The sequence below is a fragment of the Chlorocebus sabaeus genome, chromosome 12, assembly GCF_047675955.1.
Source record: "Chlorocebus sabaeus isolate Y175 chromosome 12, mChlSab1.0.hap1, whole genome shotgun sequence".
Classification (NCBI taxonomy): Eukaryota; Metazoa; Chordata; class Mammalia; order Primates; family Cercopithecidae; genus Chlorocebus; species Chlorocebus sabaeus.
The window spans coordinates 76605-103790 of NC_132915.1; the positions used below are offsets into that span (position 1 = coordinate 76605).

Consider the following 27186-nt stretch of genomic DNA (forward strand, 5'->3'; position numbering starts at 1 on the left):
TCAGGGTTTGGCACACAGATTGTAAGACTGTAACCCAACCAAACAGAGCAATCTTTGTGTAATTTTTTGACAAATAAGAATAAGTTAGGATTGTTAGTTCAACGAAAGCAACTGAATCCTCTGAGTTACTGGCAAAATGCCCATGGATTTACTCTGAGGTTCTTTCTTAGGTGTTCACCTAATGTTCGGACTTTAAAAATGCTTAACAGTGAATAACTTTAAATAATGACTAACTTTGTATAATACCTGTTTTCCAAAAGAATCTAGATAAACTTAAAGATAAAAAAATTAAATACACATAAATGAAATATATGTAAATATATGTTTGTAAGTGGATTTTTTCTATAATTTAAAATCTTAAAATTACTTTAAATTAAATCATAAATGCTTTTGGAATGTCTGGGTCATTTCCAATTTTTAAAGAATTATAATAAATTATGGGAATAATTTACAATAAAATATAGGAAAACATGGTTCTAAAATTGTGAAATGACTTCATCTATAAAATACTAACATCTGACAAACAGTTCAGAACTTCTTGCTTACTAAATTTCCACTAAAATTTAAAGTTAGTAGAAATAATAATTCTAATGACTATATAATTCTATAAATTGTATCCTTTTTTAAAAATAATTTTATAGGCCGTGCACAGTGGCTTACACCTGTAATCGCAGCACTTTGGGAGGCTGAGGCAGGTGGATCACGAGATCAGGAGATCGAGACCATCCTGGCTAACACGGTGAAACCCCGTCTCTACTAAAAATACAAAAAATCAGCCAGGCGAGGTGGCCGACGCCTGTAGTCCCAGCTACTCAGGAGCCTGAGGCAGGAGAATGGTGTGAACCCGGGAGGCGGAGCTTGCAGTGAGCTAAGATCGCGCCGCTCACTCCAGCCTGGGCGACAGAGCCAGACTCCATCTCAAAAAAAAAAAAAACAAACAAAAAAAACAAACTTCTCAGAATCTTATCCCAGAAGTTCGGCTTTGCCTCGAGAAGGCCTGAGAGGATAACTCTCTCATTCAGCTTTTTCCTCAACCCTTGTGACCTTTTTCCTCCAATTTTTATTGTCATGGCCTGGCACTAAAATGTTTTATCTTAAAAGTCTAGAAAAGCAATGTTTTCCTACATTATTACCTGATTCTGTACTTTCCTTGATATGTCTAAATTTGTCAACATAATTAGAAAGTTTCTCATGCGGTTGCTAAGAATTATGTATTTCCCTGATACACTCCAGGCTTCCCTGACACACTCCGGGTTTCCCTGACACACTCCAGGTTTCGATGACACACTCCGGGTTTCCCTGACACACTCCAGGTTTCCCTGATGACACACTCCAGGTTTCCCTGATGACACACTCCGGGTTTCCCTGATGACACACTCCAGGTTTCCCTGACACACTCCAGGTTTCCCTGATGACACACTCCGGGTTTCCCTGATGACACACTCCGGGTTTCCCTGATGACACACTCCGGATTTCCCTGACACACTCCAGGTTTCCCTGATGACACACTCCAGGTTTCCCTGATGACACACTCCAGGTTTCCCTGACACACTCCAGGTTTCCCTGATGACACACTCCAGGTTTCCCTGATGATACACTCCAGGCTTCCCTGACACACTCCAGGCTTCCCTGACACACTCCAGGCTTCCCTGATGATACACTCCAGGCTTCCCTGACACACTCCAGGCTTCCCTGACACACTCCAGGTTTCCCTGATGATACACTCCAGGTTTCCCTGATGACACACTCCAGGTTTCCCTGATGACACACTCCAGGCTTCCCTGACACACTCCAGGTTTCCCTGATGACACACTCCAGGTTTCCCTGACACACTCCAGGTTTCCCTGATGACACACTCCAGGTTTCCCTGACACACTCCAGGTTTCCCTGACACACTCCAGGCTTCCCTGACACACTCCAGGTTTCCCTGATGATACACTCCAGGCTTCCCTGACACACTCCAGGTTTCCCTGATGACACACTCCAGGCTTCCCTGACACACTCCAGGCTTCCCTGACACACTCCAGGTTTCCCTGATGACACACTCCAGGTTTCCCTGACACACTCCAGGTTTCCCTGACACACTCCAGGCTTCCCTGACACACTCCAGGCTTCCCTGATGACACACTCCAGGCTTCCCTGACACACTCCAGGTTTCCCTGATGACACACTCCAGGTTTCCCTGACACACTCCAGGTTTCCCTGATGACACACTCCAGGTTTCCCTGACACACTCCAGGTTTCCCTGACACACTCCAGGCTTCCCTGACACACTCCAGGTTTCCCTGATGATACACTCCAGGCTTCCCTGACACACTCCAGGTTTCTCTGATGACACACTCCAGGCTTCCCTGACACACTCCAGGCTTCCCTGATGATACACTCCAGGTTTCCCTGATACACTCCAGGTTTCCCTGACACACTCCAGGTTTCCCTGATGACACACTCCAGGTTTCCCTGATGACACACTCCGGGTTTCCCTGATGACACACTCCAGGTTTCAATGACACACTCCAGGTTTGACTTCCAGGTTATCCAAATAGGCTTCCCCTAAGGAGAAGCAGCTACACTGCAGGTTTTTCTTTCCCTGTCTGGTAATTGGTTTAAGAAACAACACTTTACATTTTTTATCAAAATAATTCCTGTATAGTCTTTATTAGGTTTTAATTGCTTCGAAAAGCTGAGATCTGAAAGGATTAAGGTTTGTGCATCCAGAACACCTTCTGTATTGCCTTTTATTTGTTTGTTTGTTTGAGACAGTCTTGCTCTGTTGCCCAGGCTGCAGTGCAGTGGTGCTATCTCAGCTCACTGCAACCTCCGCCTCCGAGGTTCAAGTGATTCTCATGCCTCAGCCTCCCAAGTAGCTGGTCCAACATGCCCAGCTAATGTTTGTATTTTTAGCAGAGACAGTGTTTAGCCATGTTGGCCAGGCTGGTCTTGAACTCCTGGCCTCAAATGATCCACCCGCCTCAGCCTCCCGAAGTGCTGGGATTACAGGTGAGAGCCACCACGCCCAGCCTGGATTGCCTTTTAAATCTTTCGATTATCAATCCGGTTAAACGAGCAACTATTGTTTAACAGTGATCTACAGTTCTGTTTTAATCAATTGTGTTGAGCCTTTTAACATCTTTGACATTTTCAAAATTGAATCCTAAATTCAGTTTCTGACTTTCTGCTGGGGTTTACCAGACCTATAAAAATTCATCACCACGAGGTTTTAAAATCATTTTACAGGTTCCAGTCAAGTCAAAGTCTCTAGGATCACGACCTCCAGTCCCTAAAAAAGGCCCCTATTATTAACTAATCCTTGTGCAGTTAAGCTACAGGCTTTGACTCCAGGTTGCACATATTCCATCTAAAGAAGGCATCGACTCCTGCCAGTATCGACACCAAACTCAAGCCAACCAAAGCTTTGTCTCTGGATCCAGGCAAAGATGACAATCAAAGTCACCTGCTTTAATGAGACACAAAGACAGCCCTCTAGTCAAAACCAGTAAGATTAATTTATTAATTTTGCCTCCGTCTAAAGTAATATGATTTATTTGGTGCCTTAATACCAAATAATTAAAATGCTTAACTACTTATAACCTCCTTTCCTGTCTTTCTCAGAACTAGGCTGGGCTTACGATGCTTTAAAACGTTACTACACTGGGCGCGGTGGCTCACGCGTGGAATCCCAGCACTTGGGGAGGCCAGGGCGGGCGGACCATGAGGTCAGGAGATCGAGACCATCCTGGCTAACACGGTGAAACCCCGTCTCTCAGAACTAGGCTGGGCTTATGATGCTTTAAAACGTTACTAATTCTTTATATATTGTTTTACCTCCAGAACTGAAACTTTTCAATCCCCCCAGGCCTAAGGACTATTGTGGAAGAAGTGAGCATCTGAGATAGTAAGGGCCAGTCTCGTGGGATCAAATTAATTCAGAGCCTCCAAATCCAGGACGGACACACAGAGGCTTAGGCAGCTGAACAAAACGCTTGTGTTTGTGCAGGTAAGTGCTACTAGTCAAGCTCACAGTAGCTCAATGTATAGATTTGTAGATAAGTCAATTTTGGAACTTTGCCTTTTGGCTTTGGGTTTTTCGCTTTTACGTTGCTTAAAAGGGGTTTTAAGGTTAATGAGTGCCTGCCCACCTCCACTCCCATCTGGCCTGGAACATTTAACTGGCTTTCGCTGTCTTAACTCTAAGTCCCTGGGCCATCGAGGAACATGATGGACCCAGGGAAGGTAACCACACCACCCCAGCATCCATATGGGACAAAATAAAAGCTTGGCCATCAATACTGCCCCTGGAATACCTTGACAAAAAAGAGAGAATATCAACTAAAATAAAATCCTAAGCCTCTCAACAGACGGAGTGGACCTGCCTCTTGGCTGAAGGAAATCCCCAGATAAACTGAAAACGACTTCAGGCCGCATTAGGAAGCAGACTCAGACACGCCTCCCTAACCTCCCCCACTTTTTGGAATTAGGCACAACTGAAAACCCTAAGATTGACAAAATAGACTGTTTGTCACAGTAAAATACCCAATTAGAAAAGGGACCTAAGGCCACGCCAGGCCAGGGCTAGTCACTCACTCCTGCACTCGAAGAGGAAGCCGTGTCCTAACTACCACAGGTTTTTCTTTTTCTCCAGCAGCCAAACAAGCGCCGGCCTTCGGATCAGCCGACTAACTCGCCCCCAGCCTCTTGTTCCACCAGCCAAGACTACAGCTTTAATTACACAAGAGAGTAATTTCAGTAGCTCTCCTGATAAAAGACCACCAACCACGGGCCAGGTCTGGCCAGTTTACAGAAAGCACCGTGTGCCTTTATGTCCTAGAAAGAACTTGACATATAGGGCCTAAATGGAATCCATTTGCATGTTAAGTCTCCACCGCAAAATAAACATGGGTCATATGTCAGGACCATCTTCATAAATACTCATGGCTCCCCCTATAATCTGTTAAATATGTGTGTGTGTGTGTGTGTGTGTGTGTGTGTAGTCTGTTTGTTTTGAGAGGGAGTCTTGCTCTGTTGCCCAGGCTGGAGTGCAGTGGTGCAATCTCAGCTCACTATAACTTCCACCTCCAGGTTCAAGCAGTTATCATGTCTCAGCCAAGTAGCTGGGACCACAGTCACAGGCCACTGCTCACGGCTGATTTTTTTTTTTTTTTTTTTTTTTTTTGAGACCCAGTTTCACCCTTGTTGCCCAGGCTGGAGTGCAATGGCGCGATCTCAGCTCCCTGCAACCTCTGCCCCCCGGGTTCAAGCAGTTCTCCTGTCTCAGCCTCCTGAGTAGCAGGGATTACAGGCGCCCGCCACTGTGCTCAGCTAATTTTAGGTATTTTTAGTAGAGATGGGGTTTCACCATGTTGGCGAGGCTGGTCTCAAACTCCTGACCTCAGGTGATCCGCCCCACCTCGGCCTCCCAAAATGCTGGGATTACAGGCGTGAGCCACCCTGCCTAGCCTGTTAAATATGTATATTTTGCCAACCTGTTGTCAAGCCCCACAGGAATCCCAGATGTAATTGACAGTGGGGACCATGATGTATAATTAAAACTAAATGCTGTACATACTTCCTGAATAACTCCCAAACATATCCTCGGCTCCACAAGGCACAGGAAAGCAAAATGGTATTTTGTCTTAATCCCACAATGTCTTTATATCTTATGACTTTAGATATCCTAACTACAGCCCAAGGCAACACTTGTGCATGAATTAAGGCTGAGAATTAGATATCTACCAGATTATTCTCACAATATAACCCAAACTATACAGGCCGTAAATACTCATATTTCTGCCGTAGATTCCCCCTCTCAAGACTCTGTAACAGCACGGGTTAGTCAACTTCCTAATACATAGAAGACTCTCATACACGGTATCACTGGCACTCTGCTAACTGTTCTCTTTGGTTGCTATGGATTGTTTGTTTGTTTGTTTGTTTGAGAGAGAGTCTTGCTCTGTCACCCAGGCTGGAGTGCAGTGGTATGATCTCAGCTCACTGCAACCTGCACCTCCTGGGTTCAAGCAATTCTTGTGCCTCAGCCTCCTGAGTAGCTGGAATTACAGGTGTGCACCACCACCCTGGCTAATTTTTGTATTTTTAGTAGAGACGGGGTTTCACCATATTTCCCAGACCGGTCTCCACCTCCTGGCCTCAAGTGATCCACCTGCCTTGGCCTCCCAAAGTTCTGCGATTACAGGCGTGAGCCACCGCACCTGGCAAGGTTGCTAGGGATTTTACTGCTGTTGTACATTTTCTATGGAATGAAGGACAAGTTTTCAGAATTGAAAATTTCTGTGTGATCTGTGAACACTCGGCATTACATGGCAACAAAGACTTCGCAGGTGTACTCAGGGGTTCAGATTTCAAATAGGGAGATCACCGTGGACCATCCAGGTTAGATTAGTTCAATCTAATCCAATGAGTGTTAGCAGAAAACTCTGTGGCTGGGGACAGGAGAGATGAGGCAAGAGGGGGAGAGGATGTCAGAGACTCAGAATGCCACCTGGAACCTAATGCCACGCCTGACATTTGTGTTGCACCCAGACTTTCAAAACAAGATCCCAGCTGTCCTTCTGTGTTACCCTCCCAGCAATGCCAGAAAGCAGGCAGAGGGAGAACCGCCGTTCCAGTCCTTCTAATGGGAGCCCCAGGCAGAAAGCAGGCAGAGGGAGAACCGCCGTTCCAGTCCTTCTAATGGGAGCCCCAGGCAGAAAGCAGGCAGAGGGAGAACCGCCGTTCCAGTTCTTCTAACGGGAGCCCCAGGCAGAGAGAAGTTGGTGGTTTGCTACAGTGGCTTTTCTCATTGGTGAGAAGACAGAGGGTAGGACTCCAAACACACAGCTCTCAGCCAGGAATCTTCCAGAGACCACCACAGGAAGGAGGTGCGAAATGTCCGCCTGTCTACTCACCTTTCTGTAGATGGCAAAGATGGTTCCAATGGAGGCCAGGCAGTCAATGTTAGAAGATCCATCCAGTGGGTCAAAGCAGACCACGTATTTCCCCTAAATCAGAGAGGGAAGCACCAACTGGTCAGCACATCTTCCCATCAGCACAATTGCTCCGTGTGAGGGCTGTGCATGGCAGAGCTCACCACATCGAAAAGAGACTGAGAACCACGGCATATCCTTATCAAAAAACACCACGACTTACGGAGGGCAGGATGCTGGCTTATACACAAATACTCCTCTGGGTTTTGTATCCATCTCTCCTGTCTGATTCAAAGACCAGAAGATAAAGTGGGTGCGGTCTTGAGAGACCCACGTCCCCCACGGCCACCCAACTCTGCTGTCCCTGGCAGCTCCAGCCATCGAGGGAAGTCCCCAGGTCCTTTTTATAGCCCCCTGTGTGCAGGGTCCTGAAAGACCCGTAGTGAAGGGGACCAGAGCCCCCAGGTCAATTAAACACGGGTAATGCGACTTCCAGTGAAATGAAGTCATTTCTCCCTCCACTCAATTTAGTTCTCCCTGACTTTCCCGTGAGTATTGGCCTAGCTTCATTTGAGCTTTGTTTCTGTTTTTTTTTTTTTTTTCTTGCTCAGCCAGAGGAGAAAAGTTAGATAATCTGTAAACTTGGAAATTCCCCAACATCTGTATAATAATCCAGTTTTCAAAAAATGATCCAGTTTAGCCCATTCATCATGCATGACACACATCGAGCTTCCAGCACACGCTGGGAACTGTTCAAGGCCCGGGGTTTGTTTCCGGGGGGCGGCAATCCCGGCAGCAGGGCTGGATTTCCTGGCACTGACATTCCCGTGGGAGAACAGACAGAAAACGCACAGGTCAGCACACACAAGCAGACTGTGGCACGTGCCCTAAGGAAACCCACGCAGGCTGGGGGCTGCTGGAGAGCCGTGAGGGGCCACATTTGACGACAGGCCTCACTAGAATTAAGAGATGAAGAAACACACAGAGACCTAGAGAGCAAAATTTCTTTTTGTTTTTTTGTTTTTGTTTTGTCTTGTTTTCTCGACAGAGTCTCACTCTGTTGCCCAGGACGGAGTACAGTGGTGTGGTCACAGCTCACTGCAGCCTAGAGATCCTGGGCTCAAGCAATCCTCCCACTTCAGCCTACCAAGTGGCTGGGACTACAGGTGCACACCACCATGCTGAGCTAAATTTTTATCTTTTGTATCTTTATTTATGTTGCCTAGGTTGGTCTCAAACTCCTGAGCTCAAGCAGTCCTCCCACGTCAGCCTCCCAAAACCCTGGGATTGCAGGTGGGAGCCACTGCGCCCATCCTAGAGACGAGAATTTTTGGCAGAGAGATCAGCAGGTTTGGAGTATTCAAGAGCTGGCATGGGCCAGGCGTGGCGGCTCAGCCTGGAATCCCAACAGCTTGGGAGCCTGAGGCAGGTGGATCACCTGAGGTCAGGAGATCAAGACCAGCCTGGCCAACATGGCAAAACCCAGTCTCTACTAAAAATACAAAAATTAGCTGGGCGTGGTGGCGGCGCCTGTAATCCCAGCTACTCAGGAGGCTGAGGCGGGAGAACTGCTCGAACCCGGGAGGCAGAGGTTGCAGTGAGCTGAGAGCACATCATTGAACTCCAGACTGTCCAGCCGGGCAATAGAGCAAGACTCTGTCTCAAACAAATAAATAAATAAAGGAACTGGCCTGAAGACCCATGTGGCTCAGGCCAATCGGAGAAGACAATGGCGGATCAGACTGGAGAGAGAAACAAGGGACGTATCAACTGAAACTGAAAGTTGGAAGTAATAGGTGTGACGTAGCTTAAATTATGTGAGATGAGGGTGAAAGTGCCTTGTGCAGTCCCTGGCATAGAGCAGAGGTTAAATAAATTTGGCTTTACTTTATCTTCTTTTCCATTCCTCCAGCTAAGCACAAAGAAATGGCCTCTTGTCTATTGACTGTATTGCAGCTGAACGTTGATTGAACCTTTTAGCCATCAGCAAACCTCTCTGAATAACAAGCTGTGTGTGAACCCACAGTGAATGCAGACCCTGCCAGCCGTGCCTGCGTTCACCGGCTTCACAGCCTACGAGGCAGGAGCACAGGAGGCTGGTCCAGTCTAACTGCTTGTCAGGCATGAAGAAATCTCTGCTGAAACTAAGCTCTCACAAAGTGCGGGCTGGGGGTGGGGGTGGAGATGAGAAGGCCGGGGGAGTGGGAGGCTGTGTAGTACAGCTCTTCCCTGGACTCCCCAAGGTTCAGCCCCCAAAAATGTGGCACTTGTTACTGATTAAGTGAACAGCCACGAACGAGCGTCCACTGAGGCGGTTCCTACATCACTCGGAACTATTTCCTGAACGAATCACTGTCTACTGTGGAGTCTTCTCTCACTAGACGGCACAAGATTTCCAACTAGAGAAGTATGCAATCGTTTGTTTCCAGAAAACAAATGTTAAGAACTAGAGGAAAATCCCAGGAATTAAAGAAAAGCAAGGCAGCTTATTTCTGGCTCAGTGTCATCATCTACTGGCCAGTGCGGACACCGCAGCCCCAGGACGCACCCTCTTCTCCTTGGCGGTGATGATGGCGTCCTTATTCTCCTCTGAGACCAGGACGCAGGTGCTGTAGGAGGATTGGAGCATGTTGATCACCAGGGAATTGGATAGCACGTCCAGTTTCTTCACCTCATCTCCCGTCACGTTCACGCTTCCTGCGATTCCATACCTGAGGAGACAAAAGGCTAAATGAAGTCACTAGGGGGTCTTAACTCCAGCAAAGAGCCGGGGACGCTAAAACGCCAGCAGGGCACTCCCCTCTCGTTCTGTGTCTCTGGAGTCTCCAAGTCACACGTGCAGAAGAAGGCGATGATGCCTCGCAGGCTGCCTCTCAGCCTTGCCTCCCTGTTGCCATATTTTCTTAGCCTCCCAGTGAGATGACCCAGGATTCAGTCTCACTAAAACACAAATCCACGCTCAGCACAGGGAGACGGAGCAGACGGGGGGTTCATCAAATCAGTCCCATCGCTATAACTGAGGGCTCCACAAGTAAAGGGCTGTGGTCTCCAGCCCTGGAATTTCTATTTTATTTTATTTTAATTATTTTATTTTATTTTAATTATTTTATTTTATTTTATTTTTTGAGAAGGAGTCTTGCTCTGTCACCCAGGCTGGAATGGAATGGCACGAACTCTGCTCACCGCAAGCTCCGCCTCCCGGGTTCACACCATCCTCTTGCCTCAGCCTCCCAAGTAGCTGGGACTACAGATGCCCACCACCACGCCCGGCTAATTTTCTTCTGTATTTTTAGTAGAGACGGGGTTTCACTGTGTTAGCCAGGATGGCCTTGATCTCCTGACCCCGTAATCTGCCCGTCTCGGTCTCCCAAAGTGCTGGGATTACAGGCGTGAGCCACCGCGCCCGGCCAACCCCTGGAATTTCAAGCCTTTGTGGATTATCCTCACACAGTGCCCTGCTGGGACGAACTAAAATTGCCCTGTGGTAGCCTGGTGTTACTTGAACTGAGAAGGAAATTTGGGGGCAGACTTATTTCATTTTTTCTTCACTGCCATCCCAAGCAATATAAAAGTGCTGTTATGAGAATTCTATGCTGGTCAGGGACGGGGGCTCACGCCTGTAATCCCAGCGCTGTGGGAGGCCGAGGCGTGTAGGTCACTTGAGCCCAGGGGTTCAAGACCAGTTTGGGCAACACAGTGGGACCCTGTCTTTACAAAAAAATACAAAATGTAGCTGGATGTGGTGGCACACACCTGTAGTCCCCGCTACTTGGGAGGCTGAGATGAAAGGATCACCTAAGCCGGGGGAGGTGGAGGTTGCAGTGAGCTGTGATCATGCCACTGCACTCCAGCCTGGGCGATGGAGTGAGAACCTCAAAAAAAATTCTATCTAGAGGCTTTGGGTTTTAGAGTATTCATAGGCAAAGTTCTCCCCATTTCCACCCTTGCCCCTTCGGGGGGTTCTCAACACAGCAGCAGGAGGGGTCCTCCTAACGTGCCCTCCAGTCTCACCCAGAGGCAAAATCCAAGTCCCCAAGCGGGTGTCAGGCACCACCGTGGAATCTCTGTGCCCGGGTTGGCATGGCTGCCCGTCTCGCTCGTCCTCACAGGGCCTGCCCCAGCCTCTGAAACCTCTGAGGCACACACCTGCCTTGTGACTGCCCACTGGCCTTGCTGCCCCACCTGGGACAGTCCTCCTCAAGAGCCCTGCGGCGGCCACGCCAGCCAAGCCTTGGCTCCAGGATCATCTCTCAGTGGTGCCTTCTCTGGCCGTCTCTCTAGAGCAGCATCCCCGGTCCCCAACGTCCTACTCGATGCACTTTCTCCTCTGCCCTGACCACCATCTAGCTCCTGTTTATCGTCTGTGAGCGCCACAGTGGCAGGAATTTTTCTTCCACTTTGAGGGAAGCCACACCTCGTCATCCCTCCTCAGTGCTCACCACACTCACAGACCAGCTTTCTGCTGCATGACCTGCTTGCAGAGGGCAGGATCCGTCCTTCTGTCTGTTTCTGCAGTGCCCGGACACACAGCACAGGCTCCATGTCTGTTCACTGAGTTATGACGAAAGGATGGCAAGAAAGGAATTTCCCTTCCCTCCTGTTGTGAATGCCATTTATTTGTGGAAGGAAATCTCAGGTGGTTCTAACAAGCAGCCAGGGTTGAGAACCACTGATCTACCTTAAGCCGGGAACAAACTCATTTCCCACCCTCTCCCCTGAACGGCACCCCCACCTCACCCCACAACACAACCCCCACCCACGGCACATCATTTGGTGTCTGAGGAACCGTGATGTGAACAGTCAGCTGCCTTGGAAAACACTCCTAGCAGCCTCACCCCGAAGACTGTGCCTCCTGGTCAGGACAAAAGCAAGCAAACAATAGCAGCCACAAAACTAGGTTGACTGCATCTGCGTTTCAGGGGACCACAAACGCAGGCCCTTGTTCAACACAGAATCCGGATGCACCTGCCGCTGCAGAATGAACAGCCGGCCCAGGCCTGCAGTGGGCAGAGCTGAGAAACAGGCTCCGTCCTGCACTTTGCAAATTCCCCCTCATCCGTCTAACCCCACCCCTCGGCCGACCCCCTGCACCCTCCCTCCAGGTGCTGGGCAGCACCCCTCCTCCTGGAAAGAACGGAAACTCACCGGGAGATGTGAGTTCCTGGCAACAGCTTCACCTGAGATGATGGGTGAAAGGGGCTCTCTGGCCTGTAGGACAGTGTCTCGCAGAGTTCTGACCGGCACTAAAGCTCACTGACAGTCTCTAAAGAAATGTTCCCCCATGGCCATGAGAGAGCCAAGGAGAGGCCCTGGACGGGTATTCCAGTCTCTCTTGTTCCCGCCGTGAGGAGAAGAGGAAAGAGAAGGCGAAAAGGAGACGCTCATAACTTTTAAATTGCATTCCCGGAGCCTGTGCTAGAAATGTCTGCCCAGAACGAGCCAGGGGCTTGCAGTGCCCGCCTGGGTGGTGGTGGGGGTGTGAGACAGGCCTCGTACAGCCTGGCTGCTGCAGGATGGACAAACACCCTTTCCCTCCCTGGGAAGCAATGCCAGGGTCTTTTTAAAAATAACCCAAGTATCTTCTTAGAAAGAAACAATTTCTAGCCACTGGGCTTCCCCTGCTGCCTCCCTGGGTGTCTGCTACACAGGGGCCAGGGAAGGATGCTGTCTGAGTTGGCAGAACATGGGGTCCCGGCTGGGATATGGGGCCCCTGCTGGCCCCAGGACCCTGCCCCAGCCGCCCAGAGGCTTCCATTGGCTGCGCCTGCCACCCAGTGGTCATCGACGGCTCAGGCACAGGCAAATCTAGTCAGCTTGGAATCGCGGTAGTGACAGGCACTGTGCGTGTGTTACGGGGCTGGCACAGTTGATGTCGTCATCACAGGCACTTGCTAACTCTGCAACAACCCTGAGAGTTAGGGGTGCTAGTATCCTCTCCATTTCACAAAGGGAGACTGAGGTCCTAGGGAGAGTAAATCACTGCCCATTAGCACACGGTAGGAAATGCCAAGTTAATAAGCACCTCGATTATCCAGTTCCTAGGACCACTTTGTCTCCTTGCTCAGCTGCCATAAAGTCAGTTTTGCAGCAGATAAGCAAGACCTCTACCACGGCAGCCACTGCCTCGCCAAGGGCCCTGCACAGAGGAGGAGCCCGATTCGTGTGGTGAATCGCCCTGAGATGGGCTCAGGCAGCTGGGCTGAGGACAGCAGGGTCCGCACACAGAGAGGCAAAGTCCCTGTCTACCATCAGGCGGCAGGGCTCTCACCCACAGGAGCAGGACAGGGTGCCGGCTGCCCTCACATTCCGGAAGTTGCTTCAATGCAGAGGGTGGCTGTTACTGCCAAATGAGGTAAAAACAGAGCTGAAGCATCACACACACAGGAAAACACGAGGATAAGGCGTCGTTAACCTGGGTCCTGCTACTGGGTCCCCCCCCCTAAATAAACACAGTCTGTGGTGATCAAATGATAATTACATCTTGTAATCTAATGCTATCGCTTTTTGTGTTAAAAGCACTTAATTGTTCAGAATAAATATTTTAAACAATTGGACTTTGTTAGCTCTTCATTTCAAATCTCTTTTGTCCCCAAAATATGTGTTCCTTCAGCTCCTGAGAGGACCTCCCCTGGAATTACTACAAGGGAAGCCCAGAGAAAGCTGGGTTTTTTGTTTGTTTGTATGTACGTTTTGAGATGGAGTCTCGTCCTGTCACCCAGGCTGGAGGGCAGTGGTGCAATCTCGGCTCACTGCAACCTCCATCTCCCGGGTTCAAGCGATTCTCCTGCCTCAGCCTCCCGAGTAGCTGGGACTACAGGCACCCACCACCACACCCAGCTATTTTTTGTATTTTTAGTAGAGACAGGGTTTCACCGTGTTGGCCAGGATGGTCTCGATCTCTTGACCTCATTATCCACCCGCTTCGGCCTCCCAAAGTGCCAGGATTACAGTCATGAGCCACCACGCCCGGCCGCCGGGTTCTTTTTATCAGACTTAAACTGGACACTGGGCTGTGACCATCAGCAGTGTAATGTGAGCTCGGCCTCATCCGTGCTTGGATAAAGCACCAAAGCGAACCTGGGGGAGAAGCCTCTGCACTCGCCTCCCAGGACCAGCGCCTCCCAGCTTCCTGCACACCGAGTGGAGGTGAAGATAAAGAGTCACAGAGAAGAAACAAAGCACGGGGCCAGCAAAACACTCCTTCAGGTGACGAGAGGGCAGAGGCAGGCAGGGGCTCCACCAAGCTTCCTGTGTCGTGAATAATTTCCAGCTCCTAACACTAAGCAAAGCTTATTACAGTAAAACGCTCATGTCTGCGAAAGACGTAAGGAGATGTTTCAGGTCATCCCTCTACTTCTTTGTGCCTGTGAGACTCTCTCTGTGCCAATACAAGTCATGAAACACAATACATATTTTAATGCAACAAGCCACTGCACTCAGTATCATTATGATAACTGGAAAAATTATATGTATATTTCTTCATAGCATGTTTTCGTTCCTTTCTCAAAACAAGTCAAAGGCCCGTTACCAAAGCACACATGGTAGGAACTGGAAATGCAGCTCCCATCGAGGGCACACAGGCCAATAAGCTTCGGACCCAGTGTCCTGCCTCCCACACCCCTGCCTGGGCCTGAGGTGCTCTGGGCCCCGTGCCTGCTCCCCCGGACTCACAGGTGGGCCAGGCCGGCCTTGCGCACGGCCGAGGAGATGGCTTTGATGGCCGTCAGCATGGAGTTTAGCAGCTGGGTGAGCTCCCCCGTCCCTTTGGCCTGACGCCCCTTTTCCATAACGTAGCGGGTCAGGGTGAGCATGTCGGTTTCGAAGGGGCTTCTGTCCGTCATCGTGGCTGGAATGCTTCAAATCCTTTTCTCCCGGCAGGAAACCTTGCTTACCTCTGAGGGCTGTGGCTCCGCAGTGTGGGAGCCGATAAGAAATCTGTGCTGGTCCTGCCAGGACCTCTAAGGAAAAGGCCCAAAACACATGACTCTGACAACTGCTGCGGCCCTCAAGGAACTCCCTCTGGCCTCGGGGACCGTGGCAGCTGCCAGGGAGCCGCAGCAGTCTGTAAACAGGACGGGCTGCCTAGAAACAAGGAGCTGCTTCTCCTGCTGAGCCCCCCTTTCAGGATACCAAGAAGCCACCACTCAGGCACAGGTGGGAGGTGAGAAACCCCGCTGATAAAAAAATGACGCATAAAACGCTCTTACTCCAGGCTCCAAAGGATTATTCACCTACAGCGACTGCAGAGCCTGGCTCTCCCGAGGGCGAGGAGGCAGACTGGCAGGCTCCTCCTCTGGGACATAGGTCACATAGTAACGTAACGGCAACCGCAGAATCCCTGTAGCCAGGGTTTGGAATAAGTCTGGACAGAATGCTTTTTATTTCCAATAAGCGTGTATGACCGGTGGATATCCACAGCAGAGGTCCAGATCTGGAGGAAAACTATTCTATTCCTGGCACAGTTCCCGGCACCCGTGTTATTTTGTCACTATCTCTGGATGTCCACTTTTGTAACAGAAATTGCTTATTATAAAGGAAACACTAAAGAAGTGGATAAAGAAAAACCTCCTCACCACCAGCCCATCCTCCCACCCCACTCTCCAGCGATCACGGCTCCTAGGGCTGGTGGCCGTCTGCGCAGCCAGTAGGCACTGGCCGGGTGCGTGCGGTGGTGGAAGCACTTTCTCTAGGGCCAGCCAGGCCTGGCTCTGAGTCCCAAGCCAGCTATCTGTTGGCTGCATGATTTGGGAAAGTTATTAAACCCCTTGGAACCTCAGTGGTCTCCCTCTCAAATGAGTGAGACACGAAGCATCTGCCTTGTACAGTGGCTGCAGTGAGCTGGGCCTGGTATAGTAGCCGCTCCGTACTTTGTTACCTATGACTGCCCTTCCAGCCTTTCAACGTGCACACAACTGTTGTGCGATCGTACATAATCTCACTTCACAAAACAGTAGAACATGCACATTTCTCTGAAGGTTTCTCCCCTGACAGTTATGTCAATTAGAATGTGTTCAGCTGCAGGTAATAGAGCACCTAGAGCAATTTACACGTGGGGGTTTATTTCCTCACAGGCCACGAGTGCACTAGGAGGTGGCGGCTGGCGTTCGTTCATTCGGCTGTTCGTGGTTCCACTGGGGCCCCTCTCTGCCTCGTCTCTGTCATCCTTGGTCTGCTGGATTGTGCCCCTTGCTTGGCATCCTGTGGGCACAAAATGTCACTGCCGTTCTGAACACCTGGCCCCCGTTGAAGATGGGGAGCAAGGGCAGCTCCAACCACATCCGTTCCCTTTTATTAGGATAGAACAATTTCCCCGGAAGCCGTCCTCCCACCCCCGTAGACTTCCCTGTGCACAGGGTCGGCCAGATCAGGGTCACGTGGTGACGCCCGCAGCAGGAGCTGGGCGCTGGCACTGGATCAGCCAAACTGGCTGAGGAGGCCACCAAGTGGTTGAGACGGGCAGTGGTGCTCACAATTTATGTGGAAACTGTCAGATAAAACTAAGATCTACCGCAGTTCTTACTGTGCAGGTTTAAGATCCCAAATATAGATATGTTTTTATATATTTTTTAGTTCCAGAAAGCAAATATTATGGGAAGATGTCCAAGTCAGCACACCAAGGCTTGCTTCATTCCAGTGCGTGGACATTCAGATAATTTAGGTAAGTTTGCTCTTCAAATAGTAACGCAACAAACATCCTTATGTTTGGGCAGGTGCTTCAGTCAGATACAACCCAGAAGAAGAATTGCGATGTGACAGTGTTCCAATTCTTTGCTGGGGGTGGGATCTATATTTGCCAAGGAATATGCCACCTCTTAACAGAACAAATACAGGATCCCATACCCTTTTTGTGATTTTCATTCAATCTATTTCAACTTTCAACGCTGAGGTGAATGGACAGATGGAGAGAGATGACACCTCTATCTCAGTGTGTGGCACACATTAATCCACCCAATTATTTGATCCAGTAGTGCTATTTTTACAGATGAGGAAACCAGGCCTTCCTAGGGATAACACAGCTACTAGCTGGAATCTCAGCCCAGAGCTACCTGAGGCCAGCGTTCTTTCTTTTATGTGATACTTTCTTTTTTTTTTGAGACGGAGTCTCGCTCTGTGCCCCAGACTGGAGTGCAGTGGCGCGATAATGGCTCACTGCAAGCTCCGCCTCCCAGGTTCACACCATTCTCCTGCCTCAGCCTCCCGAGTAGCTGGGACTACAGGCGCCGCCACCACACCCGGCTAATTTTTTTTTGTATTTTTAGTAGAAATGGGCTTTCACCGGGTTAGCCAGGATGGTCTCCATCTCCTGACCTTGTGATCCGCCCACCTCGGCCTCCCAAAGTGCTGGGATGACAGGCGTGAGCCACCGCGCCCGGCCCCTCTTAGGTGATACTTTCTCCCATTCTAGGACGCTCCTCCCCCAGATGACTGAGCACCACACATGGCGATGCACGTGTGCGGTTAACACAATTAGAACGTAGAATAAGACAGGAGCTTAGAGCCGAGTTCTAACAAGAGAGATCGCTGCGTATAACAAAACAAGAATGTCTGCCTGTGTCAGACCAGAGTGTTGCTCAATCTATACCCAAAGGAAAGAAGGCTGGGCCGGGAGTCAAAGCCCTCTGGGGCTCAGATGCCTCAATTTAAAAATGAGATCCAGCTGGGCGCAGTGGCTCACACCTGTAATCCCAGCACTTCGGGAGGCCAAGGCGGGGGATCGCTTGAGCCCAGGACTTCAAGACCAGCCTGGCCAGCATGGCGAAACCCCATCTCTATAAAAAATACAAAAATTAGCCGGTGCGGTGGCGTGCACCTGTGGTCCCAGCCACTCAGGAGGCTGAGGTGGGAGGATCACTTGAACCAGGGAGGCGGAGGTTGTGGTGAGCCGAGATGGCACCACTGCACTGCAGCCTGGGTGACACTGAGAGTCTGTCTCAAAAAAAAAAAAAAAAAAAAAAGGAATTAGACTTCATAATCCCTAACTGTATTATTTTCACTTAGTTTTAAAAACACACATTATTGGCCGGGCGCAGTGGCTCATGCCTGTAATCCCAACACTTTGGGAGGCCGAGGTGGGCGGATCACGAGGTCAGGAGATCGAGACCATCCTGGCTAACACGGTGAAACCCCGTCTCTACTAAAAATACAGAAACCTAGCTGGGCGTGGTGGCGGCGCCTGTGGTCCCAGCTACTCGGGAGGCTGAGGCGGGAGATTCACTTGAACCTGGGAGGTGGAGGTTGCAGTGAGCCGAGATCACACCCCTGCACTCCAGCCTGGGCGACAGAGTGCGACTCCGTCTCAAAAAAAAGAAAGAAGAAGAAGAAAAGGAAACACACATGATCACTGCTTCCAAGTGTTTCTGAATCCAAATGAAACGTGGTTGCCTTAATCATTTGGAACGATACCGTCACACTGAGAAATACGCTAGAAAAAAAAAGGTATTAGCAAGAGAGCTTTCTGCAGTGGCTTCTTCCGTCAGTTGCTAAGGGTAAGGTAAAGACGTGGGCGTCGTTTCTAGATCGCTTCTTCTGGAAGGTGCTACACTGCCGACATAACAGTCAATCCAACTTCCCTAATGGAAGCTGGAGAAAGGGCCATTCCAGCGTGTTTTACCCTGTTTGTTCCTGTTTAATGAAGGACTCATCTAAACAGAGATGCCACTTTGTATTAATCGGTTCACCCCTGACACTCAGTATCAGTTTAATAATAATAATAATAAGCTAATAACGGGAGCTATCGTCTTTTAGGTAAGAACATTTTAATTTTGGTATCATGAGGATCAAACTTGGAAAACTCCTCCTTTCCCAAGAGCTCTGGGAATTGGGAAAACTGCAGAATGGACCTTTCCTTGATCCTAACACGTCCTGTTGCCGTTAACAGACAAGCTTTGCCTTTCACATGAGGAGACCAATGATGATTCCTCTGACATCGTTACAGAAACAGAGTGGCTGGAGCTGTCATTCCTGTAAATGATGGCAGGGTGAAGACGGCGGCCTGGTTGGTTGGTTTTCAGGTTTCCTTTGGAGCTAACGTTGTTGTCTGATTAAGGAGGTTTCCCCTCTGATGGTGCAAAACAAGGCTGAAAATGTATATTCACACAAAACCCACACACAGGTATTTATAGCAGCTCCAGTTAAATAGAAACTGCAAACACACGAAAGCTCCTCAACAGTGAATGGGTCCACACACTGGGAGAGCCATGCCATGGACTACTACTTTTTTTTTTTTTTTTTTTGAGATGGAGTCTGGCTCTGTTGCCCAGGCTGGAGTGCAGTGGCATGATCTTGGCTCACTGCAAGCTCCGCCTCCCGGGTTCACGCCATTCTCCTGCCTCAGCCTCCCGAGTAGCTGGGACTACAGGCACCTGCCATGAGGCCGGGCTAATTTTGTTTTTGTATTTTTAGTAGAGACGGGGTTTCACCGTGTTAACCAGGATGGTCTCGATCTCCTGACCTCATGATGCACCCGCCTCAGCCTCCCAAAGTGCTGGGATTACAGGCGTGAGCCACCGGGCCTGGCCACAATGGAATACTATTACCCAACAACACAAATACTAGTGTTGTGTGTGGCACTTGGGCGAGTCTCAGAGGCACTGCGCTGAGGGACAGCAGCAGTCTCCAGTGAGTATCTACAGTCGGATTCCATCTGTAGGGGACTCTCCAGAATGTAAACCTGTGGGGACAGAGAACTCTCATGGCTGCCAGGGGTAGGGGTGTGGAGAGGGGACAGGACAAGGGGGTTTCGCATGATAGAACAGTTCTAGACTCCAATTATGGTCATAATCCCAATCTCAAATTGTGCGAACTGAACTTCTGTACCCACGAAACAAGAAGTCCTCATTCCCCCTCCCAACACCTGGTCCCTGGCATCCGCCATTCTGCTTTCTGCTTCTGTGAATTTGGCTGCCCTCGGTCCCTCATAGACATGAACCATACGGATCTGTCCTGCTGCGACTTGCTTATTTCACTCAGCACGATGTCCTCGGCATCCCTGCATGTTGTGGCCTGGGTCAGAGTCCCCTCCTCTCTGAAGCTCAACGGCGTTCCCTGGTGTGGATGCACCACAATCTGTTTACCCATTCATCCTCCATGGCCGCTTGGGTTGCCTCCGCCTCTGGGCTAGCGTGGGTAGTGCTGCCACGAACACGGCGTGCAAACATCTGTTCAAGGCCCTGCTTTTGATTCTCTTGGGGATGTGCCCAGAAGTGGACCTGCAGGATCATATGGTAATTCTACGTCTAATTTCTGGAGGAACTGCTGCTCCATTTTCCACAGTGGCTGCCCCATTTCGCATTCCCCAGCAGTGAGCAAGGGTCCCAGGGTCTCCACCTTATTGCCAGCACTTGTTATTTTCTGTTTGTTTGTTTTTACAGTGGCCATCCTAATGGGTATGAGGAGGTATCTCACTGTGGCTTAGAGTAGTTGCATCTTCCTAATGATTAGTGATGTTGAACAGGTGCTTACTGGCCATTCCTGTCATTCTTTTTATTATGTTTTTGTTTGGTTTGGTTTGGTTTTTTGAGACAGAGTCTCGCTGTGTTGCCCAGACTGGAGTGCCGGGGCACGATTTCGCCTCATTGCAAGCTCCATCCTCCAGGTTCAAGTGATTCTCCCGCCTCAGCCTCCCGAGTAGCTGGGGCTACAGGCGCGCACCACCACACCCGGCTACCTTTTGTATTTTCAGTAGAGATGGGATTTCACCATATTGGCCAGGCTGGTCTCGAACTCCTGACCTCAGGTGATCCACCCATCTCAGCCTCTCAAAAGTGCTGGGATTACAGGCGTGAGCCACTGTGCACGGCTTATTATGTTTTATTAACATATCTGTTCACAACAGATTGGAAGTGAAAGCAACAAGCCAGCGCTTTGCGCAGACCTCTGGAGAGGCGCCGGTTGTCCGGCACTGTGGGTGTCGAGGCTGAGCAGAAGCCTGGAGAACTTGGGGATCAGGAGGGAGGGATTGGCCAGTGCTGTTTATAAGTCAGCTCACCCCGTAAAGGGATCCAAGGGAGAGCCTGCTGTTTCTGCTGCGCTCCAGCCCAGCCTGGCACCTGTGCAGCTGTCATGCCCCTTTCAGCTACATTTAAATGTTGGAAGTTCGAGTTACCTACATGATCTGAAATTGCAGCTGGTGACCTTTCAGCAAATGCCAAAGTTCTTTCAGGGCCCACAACAGCATGGACACACGGGGGGCAGCGTCCAGCTCACAGCTTTTTCAGCACCACTGATGCCTCGGTGACCGCAAAGCTATTTATGGGCTTGCTCTGCTTGGCGAAAGGTTCTCACAGGCCTGGGTGGAAGTAGTAAGGACAGACAGAGTCTCTGAACAGTGAGGCAGTCGTAGGGCAGTTCACAGGGCGGGGCCCCCAGAAAGGCTAGGATCTGGGCTGTGGCTCTAGAGCAGTGGCTGAGGGCATATTCTCTGTTAGCAAAACTCTGCTGGAATGCTTTCCGTGCCCCTCTCCAGTGATCCCAACACAGGCTCTTTGATGAAACCTCAGCATTTCTGCTTCCAGCACGGCAGACCCTTTGGGGTATCTGCTCAGCCCATGATCCCCGTCTTAGAGAGAAGTGTGCCCTGCACATAGAAAGAAAACCCAGGCCACGTTTGTCTTATGTGACCCGGGTCTATGTCTGCAGCTAACTGGACACCAGCTAAGACAGTCAGGTTTTTCCTCCGGGGAATGTGGTGTGAGACATGGAGACACAGTGGATCGGCTGACAACGCCGGGACTGAGGGTGTGTCCTCGCGGTTAGGAAGGCAGTGGGTGCTGGGTTTCATGAGAGTCCCCTGAAGCTTTCCAACAAACTGCCTTTCTGCTTTAGCAGAATAAGTAGGTTTCTGTTACCTGTGATGAAACTGGCCTTGACTACAATAGATATTACAATTAACACTTTGCAAATGAAGAAAGGGAGACTCAGAGAGGTTAAAAATGTTGACAGCCTGTTATGGTGCAGCAACGAATTAACCTGAAATCCCCACGGCTTAGCACAGCAAAGGTTTGTTTCTCCTTCCGGTCGCAGGCTGACATCGGCAGGGCAATGGCTCAGGCTTCCAGGCTCCTGCCATGTCAGGCACCTGTACAAAAACGCATGGCTTCAGAGGGGACCCACCCTACTGAAGGTAATCTAGGCTCATCTCATCTTAATCCTCACTTTAATTAGATCTGCAAAGACCCTCATTCTTTTTTTTTTTTTTTTTTTTTTTTTCTCTAAGACAGAGTTGTCTCCAGGCTGGAGTGCAGTGGCGCAATCTTGGCTCACTGCAAGCTCCGCCTCCCAGGTTCATGCCATTCTCCCGCCTCGGCCTCCCAAGTAGCTGGGACTACAGGTGCCCACCACCACGCCCGGCTAATTGTTTGTATTTTTAGTAGAGACGGGGTTTCACTGTGTCAGCCAGGATGGTCTCGATCTCCTGACCTCGTGATCCACCCGCCTCGGCTTCCCAAAGTGCCAGGATTACAGGCATGAGCCACGGCACCCAGCCTGCAAAGACCCTCATTCTAAATCAGGTCACATTCACAGGTCCCAAGGTTTTCACATGAACATGTCTTTTTGGGGGACACCATTCAGCCCACCACAGGCATCTTGAAACTCTTCCCGATTCTGGACACGTGGACCAGGCCACAGTCACTCCAGGAAACAGTGACGCTCACGTGGAGCTTCCCCTCCCTCCTGGCCACACGGAGTTCCATCAAATGCCTGGTGGCACGCGCTGTTGCCAGCCTGCCGTGGTGCTGAGGCCAGGGGTTAAGCACCTCCAGTCAAGCTGGACGCTTGCTTTCCTAGCCTTTGGCAAGGGACGCCAAGAGAAGCTCCTCTGCAGATTTGCTTAGAAGACTTAGAATGTGGCTTTCGGGTCGAGTATGGCCCTAACTGGGGAGAAAGGCTGTGGAACCTCTAAGAGGGCTGTAAGGAAACAGCAATGGGGTGTGGGGTGCCGTCTCAAGAGCAGAAAAAGGGTTGGGCACAGTGGCTCAGCCTGTAATCCCAGCACTGTGGGAGGCCGAGGCAGGTGGATCACTTGAGGTCAGGAGTTTGAGACCAGCCTGGCCAACATGGTGAAACACCATCTCTATTAAAAATATAAAAATTAGCCTGGCATGGTGGTGCACGCCTGTAATCCCAGCTACTCTGGAGGCTGGGCCAGGAGAATCACTTGAACCTGGGAGGGAGAGGTTGTAGCCACTGCATTCTAGCCTGGGCGACAGAGCGAGACTCCATCTCAAAATAAATATATATATAAATATATATATATATATATATATATATATATGATGTGTGTGTGTATATATGATGTGTGTATATATATATATATGTATTTCAGGAAAAAATATATATTTTTTCCTGATATATATCAGGAAAAGGCTCCCAGACCACATCTCTCCCTTCATGCTTTGAGAACCAGATGCCAGCTGAGCTACAAGAAGTTTAGAACTCAGAAGGGGCCCTGTGCATCAGGGACCCTCCCCAGAGGCAGCCCCAGCTGGAGTGGGAAACACTGGCTTTGGGTCTGGTCAGTGGACAGAAGTAGATCCAGTGCTCAAGATCACAGTTTCCTGCTGGGAAAATGTGAAATGAATGGGGAGTGTTTGGAGGGGAAGAAACAGGATTCACACAGACACCTGTTTTCAGTTCCCAAGTGGAATTATATGGATAGATCCATTTGTATCTAGAGCCCAAGGAGGGCCACAGGTGTTACTTAGCGCCTGACAGAGCTTGCCACGATCTGGAACTCGGATCCACTAAGATCAGGGTTAGTGGAGGGAGAACCTGTTTCTGCAGAGAGTTTAGTGAGAAGCCTGCTTGCTTGGGACAAATTGCATTTCCTTAAACCCAGTTCTTGTAGTGAATTTTTCTTCTTATGGTAACTAGACTGTAGGAACTATTAGGCTTTGTGAGTTGTAAAGTGCTGTGCTTTTATAGAAAAATCGCCACTGGGTAACAAGTAAACCTTCACGTGCGATTCAGATGGTTCCATCCGTGCTCGGGAGGCCAGGTACCACCATTCAGCCACTAGCTCCCCCATTTCGAGGAGGGCGTGAGCCGCCACGTTCAGGCCGCATGGTTACTCGGCTGCAATCCTGAACAAGGCTGAGGAACGATGGGCCAGGCCGGAATGGGACGACACGTAGGAGAAGCCGTAGGAGTGGCCAGGCTGCCTGCACTCAGGTCCTTGGCTCTGCCACGCATCGGCTGGAAGCCGTGAGCCAATTACTTCACCTCTCCTCGTCCACTGTGTCATCATAAAATGGCCTATTCAGAGTATCTGATTCATTGGGTTCTTGTGAAGATTAAACGAGTTATCTAATGTTATACGCATCAGCAGTTATTATCATCATCATCATTATTATTTGACACAAAGCAACAGAGGCTTTTTTTTAGGGAGGGATAAGTTTATTTCTCCTCCATCCACTCAAACTGCATCTTGCCACCAGTGGCGTTTCGGAGACAGCATTTGGTTAGGGAGGGCCAGGCATTCCACAGCGTCTGACGGTGGAAACAGCCGTGCGTTTTATTTCTGCTCTCTAGGAATGTAAGGGACACAGCAGGTCGGGCGCTGCCGTGTGGGACACAGCAGGTCGGGCACTGCCGTGTGGGACAACAGGTCCAGGCAGAGGCAGTTCTCCGGGACGCAGGCAGGACAGGTGCTCACTGGGCAGAGTGCTGCTTAGACACCTCCAGGAACTCAAGCACGTCGTCGGGGGACCCCAAGATCACCGGCGCCCTCTGGTGAATGTCTGTGGGAACAACGTCCAGCACGGCCTCCTTCCCGGTGGTGGCCATTCCCCCGGCCTTCTCCATGACGTAGGCCATGGGGTTGCATTCGTACAGCAGTCGCAGCTGGAAGACAAGACCGGGGAGCGGCCTCCTCGTGTCAGAAAGTATTGCATGAAAAAGAGACTCTTCTGCAGCAAACCGTGCAGAGCTGGTGGGAGTTTCCAAGGGAACGAACACTGTATTTTTCCTTCCTGTGAGGTTGTACAAGTTTCCTCCCACCCCGGGTTGTGTCTGAGACAAAACATTAACCATGTGGTTAAATTCAACCATTCATCAAGCCAGTGCCAGGAACAGATTACCTGACGCACATGTGAGACAGACCACCTGCATACTGGACAGAAGGACAGTTTGGCAGAAGGGATCATTACCTTCTCTTTATAGCATGGAAACGGGACTTAATGAGTGATTCTGTGTGTGTTGGACGGAGCTTCGCCTACTCTAAAAGCACTGAAAAAATCCACGGTGGTGTGTGGCCGCAGACATCTGGAGAGCAGACCGGCCCCTCCAAACACTGTGATATTGTTTGCAGCTCTGTGTGCATTCCTTTTACGATTCTCCGAAGGCTTTTGGGTTGGAATTCGGTGTATTATACGTCTTGGCATTGGCTTTTAAATATTAACTTTTTTATCGTTTGCCTTTTCATGCCGCCTGCCTACTGAGCGACCGCTTTCCGCAGGTGTTTCCCGACTCTAGTTCCTCATAGGTGTCATGGCTAGTTTTGAAAAACCAAAAAAAAAGGAGCCTCAGTATTTGTGTTCAGGAGCAATTCGGGGGACTTCAGAGGAAAGTGCTGGAAAGCAGGCTAACCACACACGGTGAGATGCCCGAGGCAGCTACGGCTGGATGATGGTTCCAGTAAAGAGAAATGCCTTCACTCTGGATACCACATGCTACAAACAGACCCAAATACATCCAAATACACAGGTTTCCAACTAGTTTAAGGGGCCTGTTGTTCCTGTTCTCCTCTTGCATTAAAAGAAAAAAAAAAAAAGGGCAGCCACGCATGGTGGCTCATGCCTATAATCCCAGCACTTTGGGAGGCTGAGGCGGGTGGATCGCTTGAGGTCAGAAGTTCAGGACCAGCCTGGCCAACATGGTGAAACCTCATCTCTACTAAAAATATAAAAATTAGTTGGGCATGGTGGCAGGCACCTGTAATCTCAGCTACTCAGAATGCTGAGGCAGGACAATCACTTGAACCCAGGAGGCGGAAGTTGCAGTGGACCGAGATCACGCCACTGTACTCCAGCTTGGGTGACGAGTAAGACTCTGTCTAAAAAGCCATCTGTCCGCTGGGAAAACATAGGAAGGACACAATACTTGGGAAGGAAGCACACTGTCACCCTGGCAGAAGGAAAGCTGGGCGGCTCTGAGTGAGCACGGGGAGCACAAGGAAAGCACGGTGGCTCTGAGTGAGCACGGGGAGCACAAGGAAAGCAGGGCGGCTCTGAGTGAGCACGGGGAGCACAGCCACCCTGCAGCCTGCTGGGAACGCCGTGGGCTTGGACTAGTGAGTCGGTGGTGACGGCTCACCTGAAAGCGCTAGGCTTCCCCAGAGATTCTTTCCCTAAAAGGTATCATTTTCCCAGTAGCGGATGCTGACTCACTAGTGACCTGTCTCACACCTTTCACACCTTCTATTGGGGATACACATTTGATCCGCTGCCTTGGAAGTGAGGCTGGGTTGCTTCATTTCACTTTATGAATGGAATTCACTTTGCCCCAGCCAACCCATGTATCCACTGGAAGCCCTTCAGTCCTCGTCCGGACCATTCATTCTCTTTTGCCATAGCACTGGACGGGCTCTCAAGAGACTATTTTTATCTTTAGTTGATATCATCCGGCTTTACCTTTAATCCACAAAAGAATATGCCACAGACACACGTAGCAACGTAGCATGGAGCGTAACAGCTCGCAAAACTCTCTTCTTCCTAAACCAAATCGTGTGGGCTGCAAGTGCTCCTCACTCCCGCTCCAGAGGACACCCTTACCTTTCCGCTGGGGCTCTTCTTGTTAGCGGGGTACAGAAATATCCCTCCGTAGACCAGAGTGCGGTGGACATCGGCCACCATGGAGCCCACGTACCGGGCCCCATAGGGGGCTGAGTTATCCTGCAAGTTAAGACCAGCAAGAATTAGGGCTGCAGCAAATAACACAGAGAGTTTTCTTTGTGTCCCTGAGTTTCTTTGATTCCACATCCATTCACCAAGCACGTACAAGGTATGTACTTGGGGCTGTGCTAAAAAATGGATTCGAATCCTGTTCCCAATAAATAGAAAATGGAAAAACGGAGACAGCGTCTCACCATCTCCCAGGAGGTCAGATTACCACCGAAGCCCCAGCGAGGGTCTGGCTGGTACTGGCCATGGGGCTGAGGCAGGCATTACAAAACCTGTGCCATTTAGTAACACCTCAAAGGCTGAGGAAGTTTGTTACCAAGCTAAGGAACTGGGCAGGGGTGGGAGGCAGCGTGTAATTTACAGGAGAG

The 27186-nt window shown here is 50.0% G+C and overlaps 2 protein-coding genes across 4 annotated transcripts in view; both read right to left on the minus strand.

Annotated features, from left to right (window-relative positions):
- FBP2 (fructose-bisphosphatase 2) overlaps positions 1-16868 on the minus strand; it is a 36973-nt gene extending 20105 nt beyond the window's left edge. Inside the window, exons 1-3 of one of the 3 annotated variants that reach the window (XM_007969935.3) lie at positions 14592-16865; positions 9469-9631; positions 6903-6995 (exon numbers count right to left, since the gene is read on the minus strand). In XM_007969935.3, coding sequence (XP_007968126.1) covers positions 6903-6995; positions 9469-9631; positions 14592-14761 — 426 coding nt within the window. In that variant the 5' untranslated portion in view covers positions 14762-16865. Of the gene's footprint in view, positions 1-6902; positions 6996-9468; positions 9632-14591 lie in introns of all 3 variants that reach the window. The other 2 variants (XM_007969936.3, XM_037998726.2) reach the window with 2 other exon arrangements.
- A 7421-nt stretch (positions 16869-24289) lies between these two features.
- FBP1 (fructose-bisphosphatase 1) overlaps positions 24290-27186 on the minus strand; it is a 31323-nt gene continuing 28426 nt past the window's right edge. The window contains exons 6-7 of the mRNA XM_007969933.3: positions 26690-26809; positions 24290-24761 (exon numbers count right to left, since the gene is read on the minus strand). Of these exons, the coding sequence (XP_007968124.1) occupies positions 24570-24761; positions 26690-26809 (312 nt within the window). The 3' untranslated portion in view covers positions 24290-24569. The remainder of the gene's footprint in view (positions 24762-26689; positions 26810-27186) is intronic.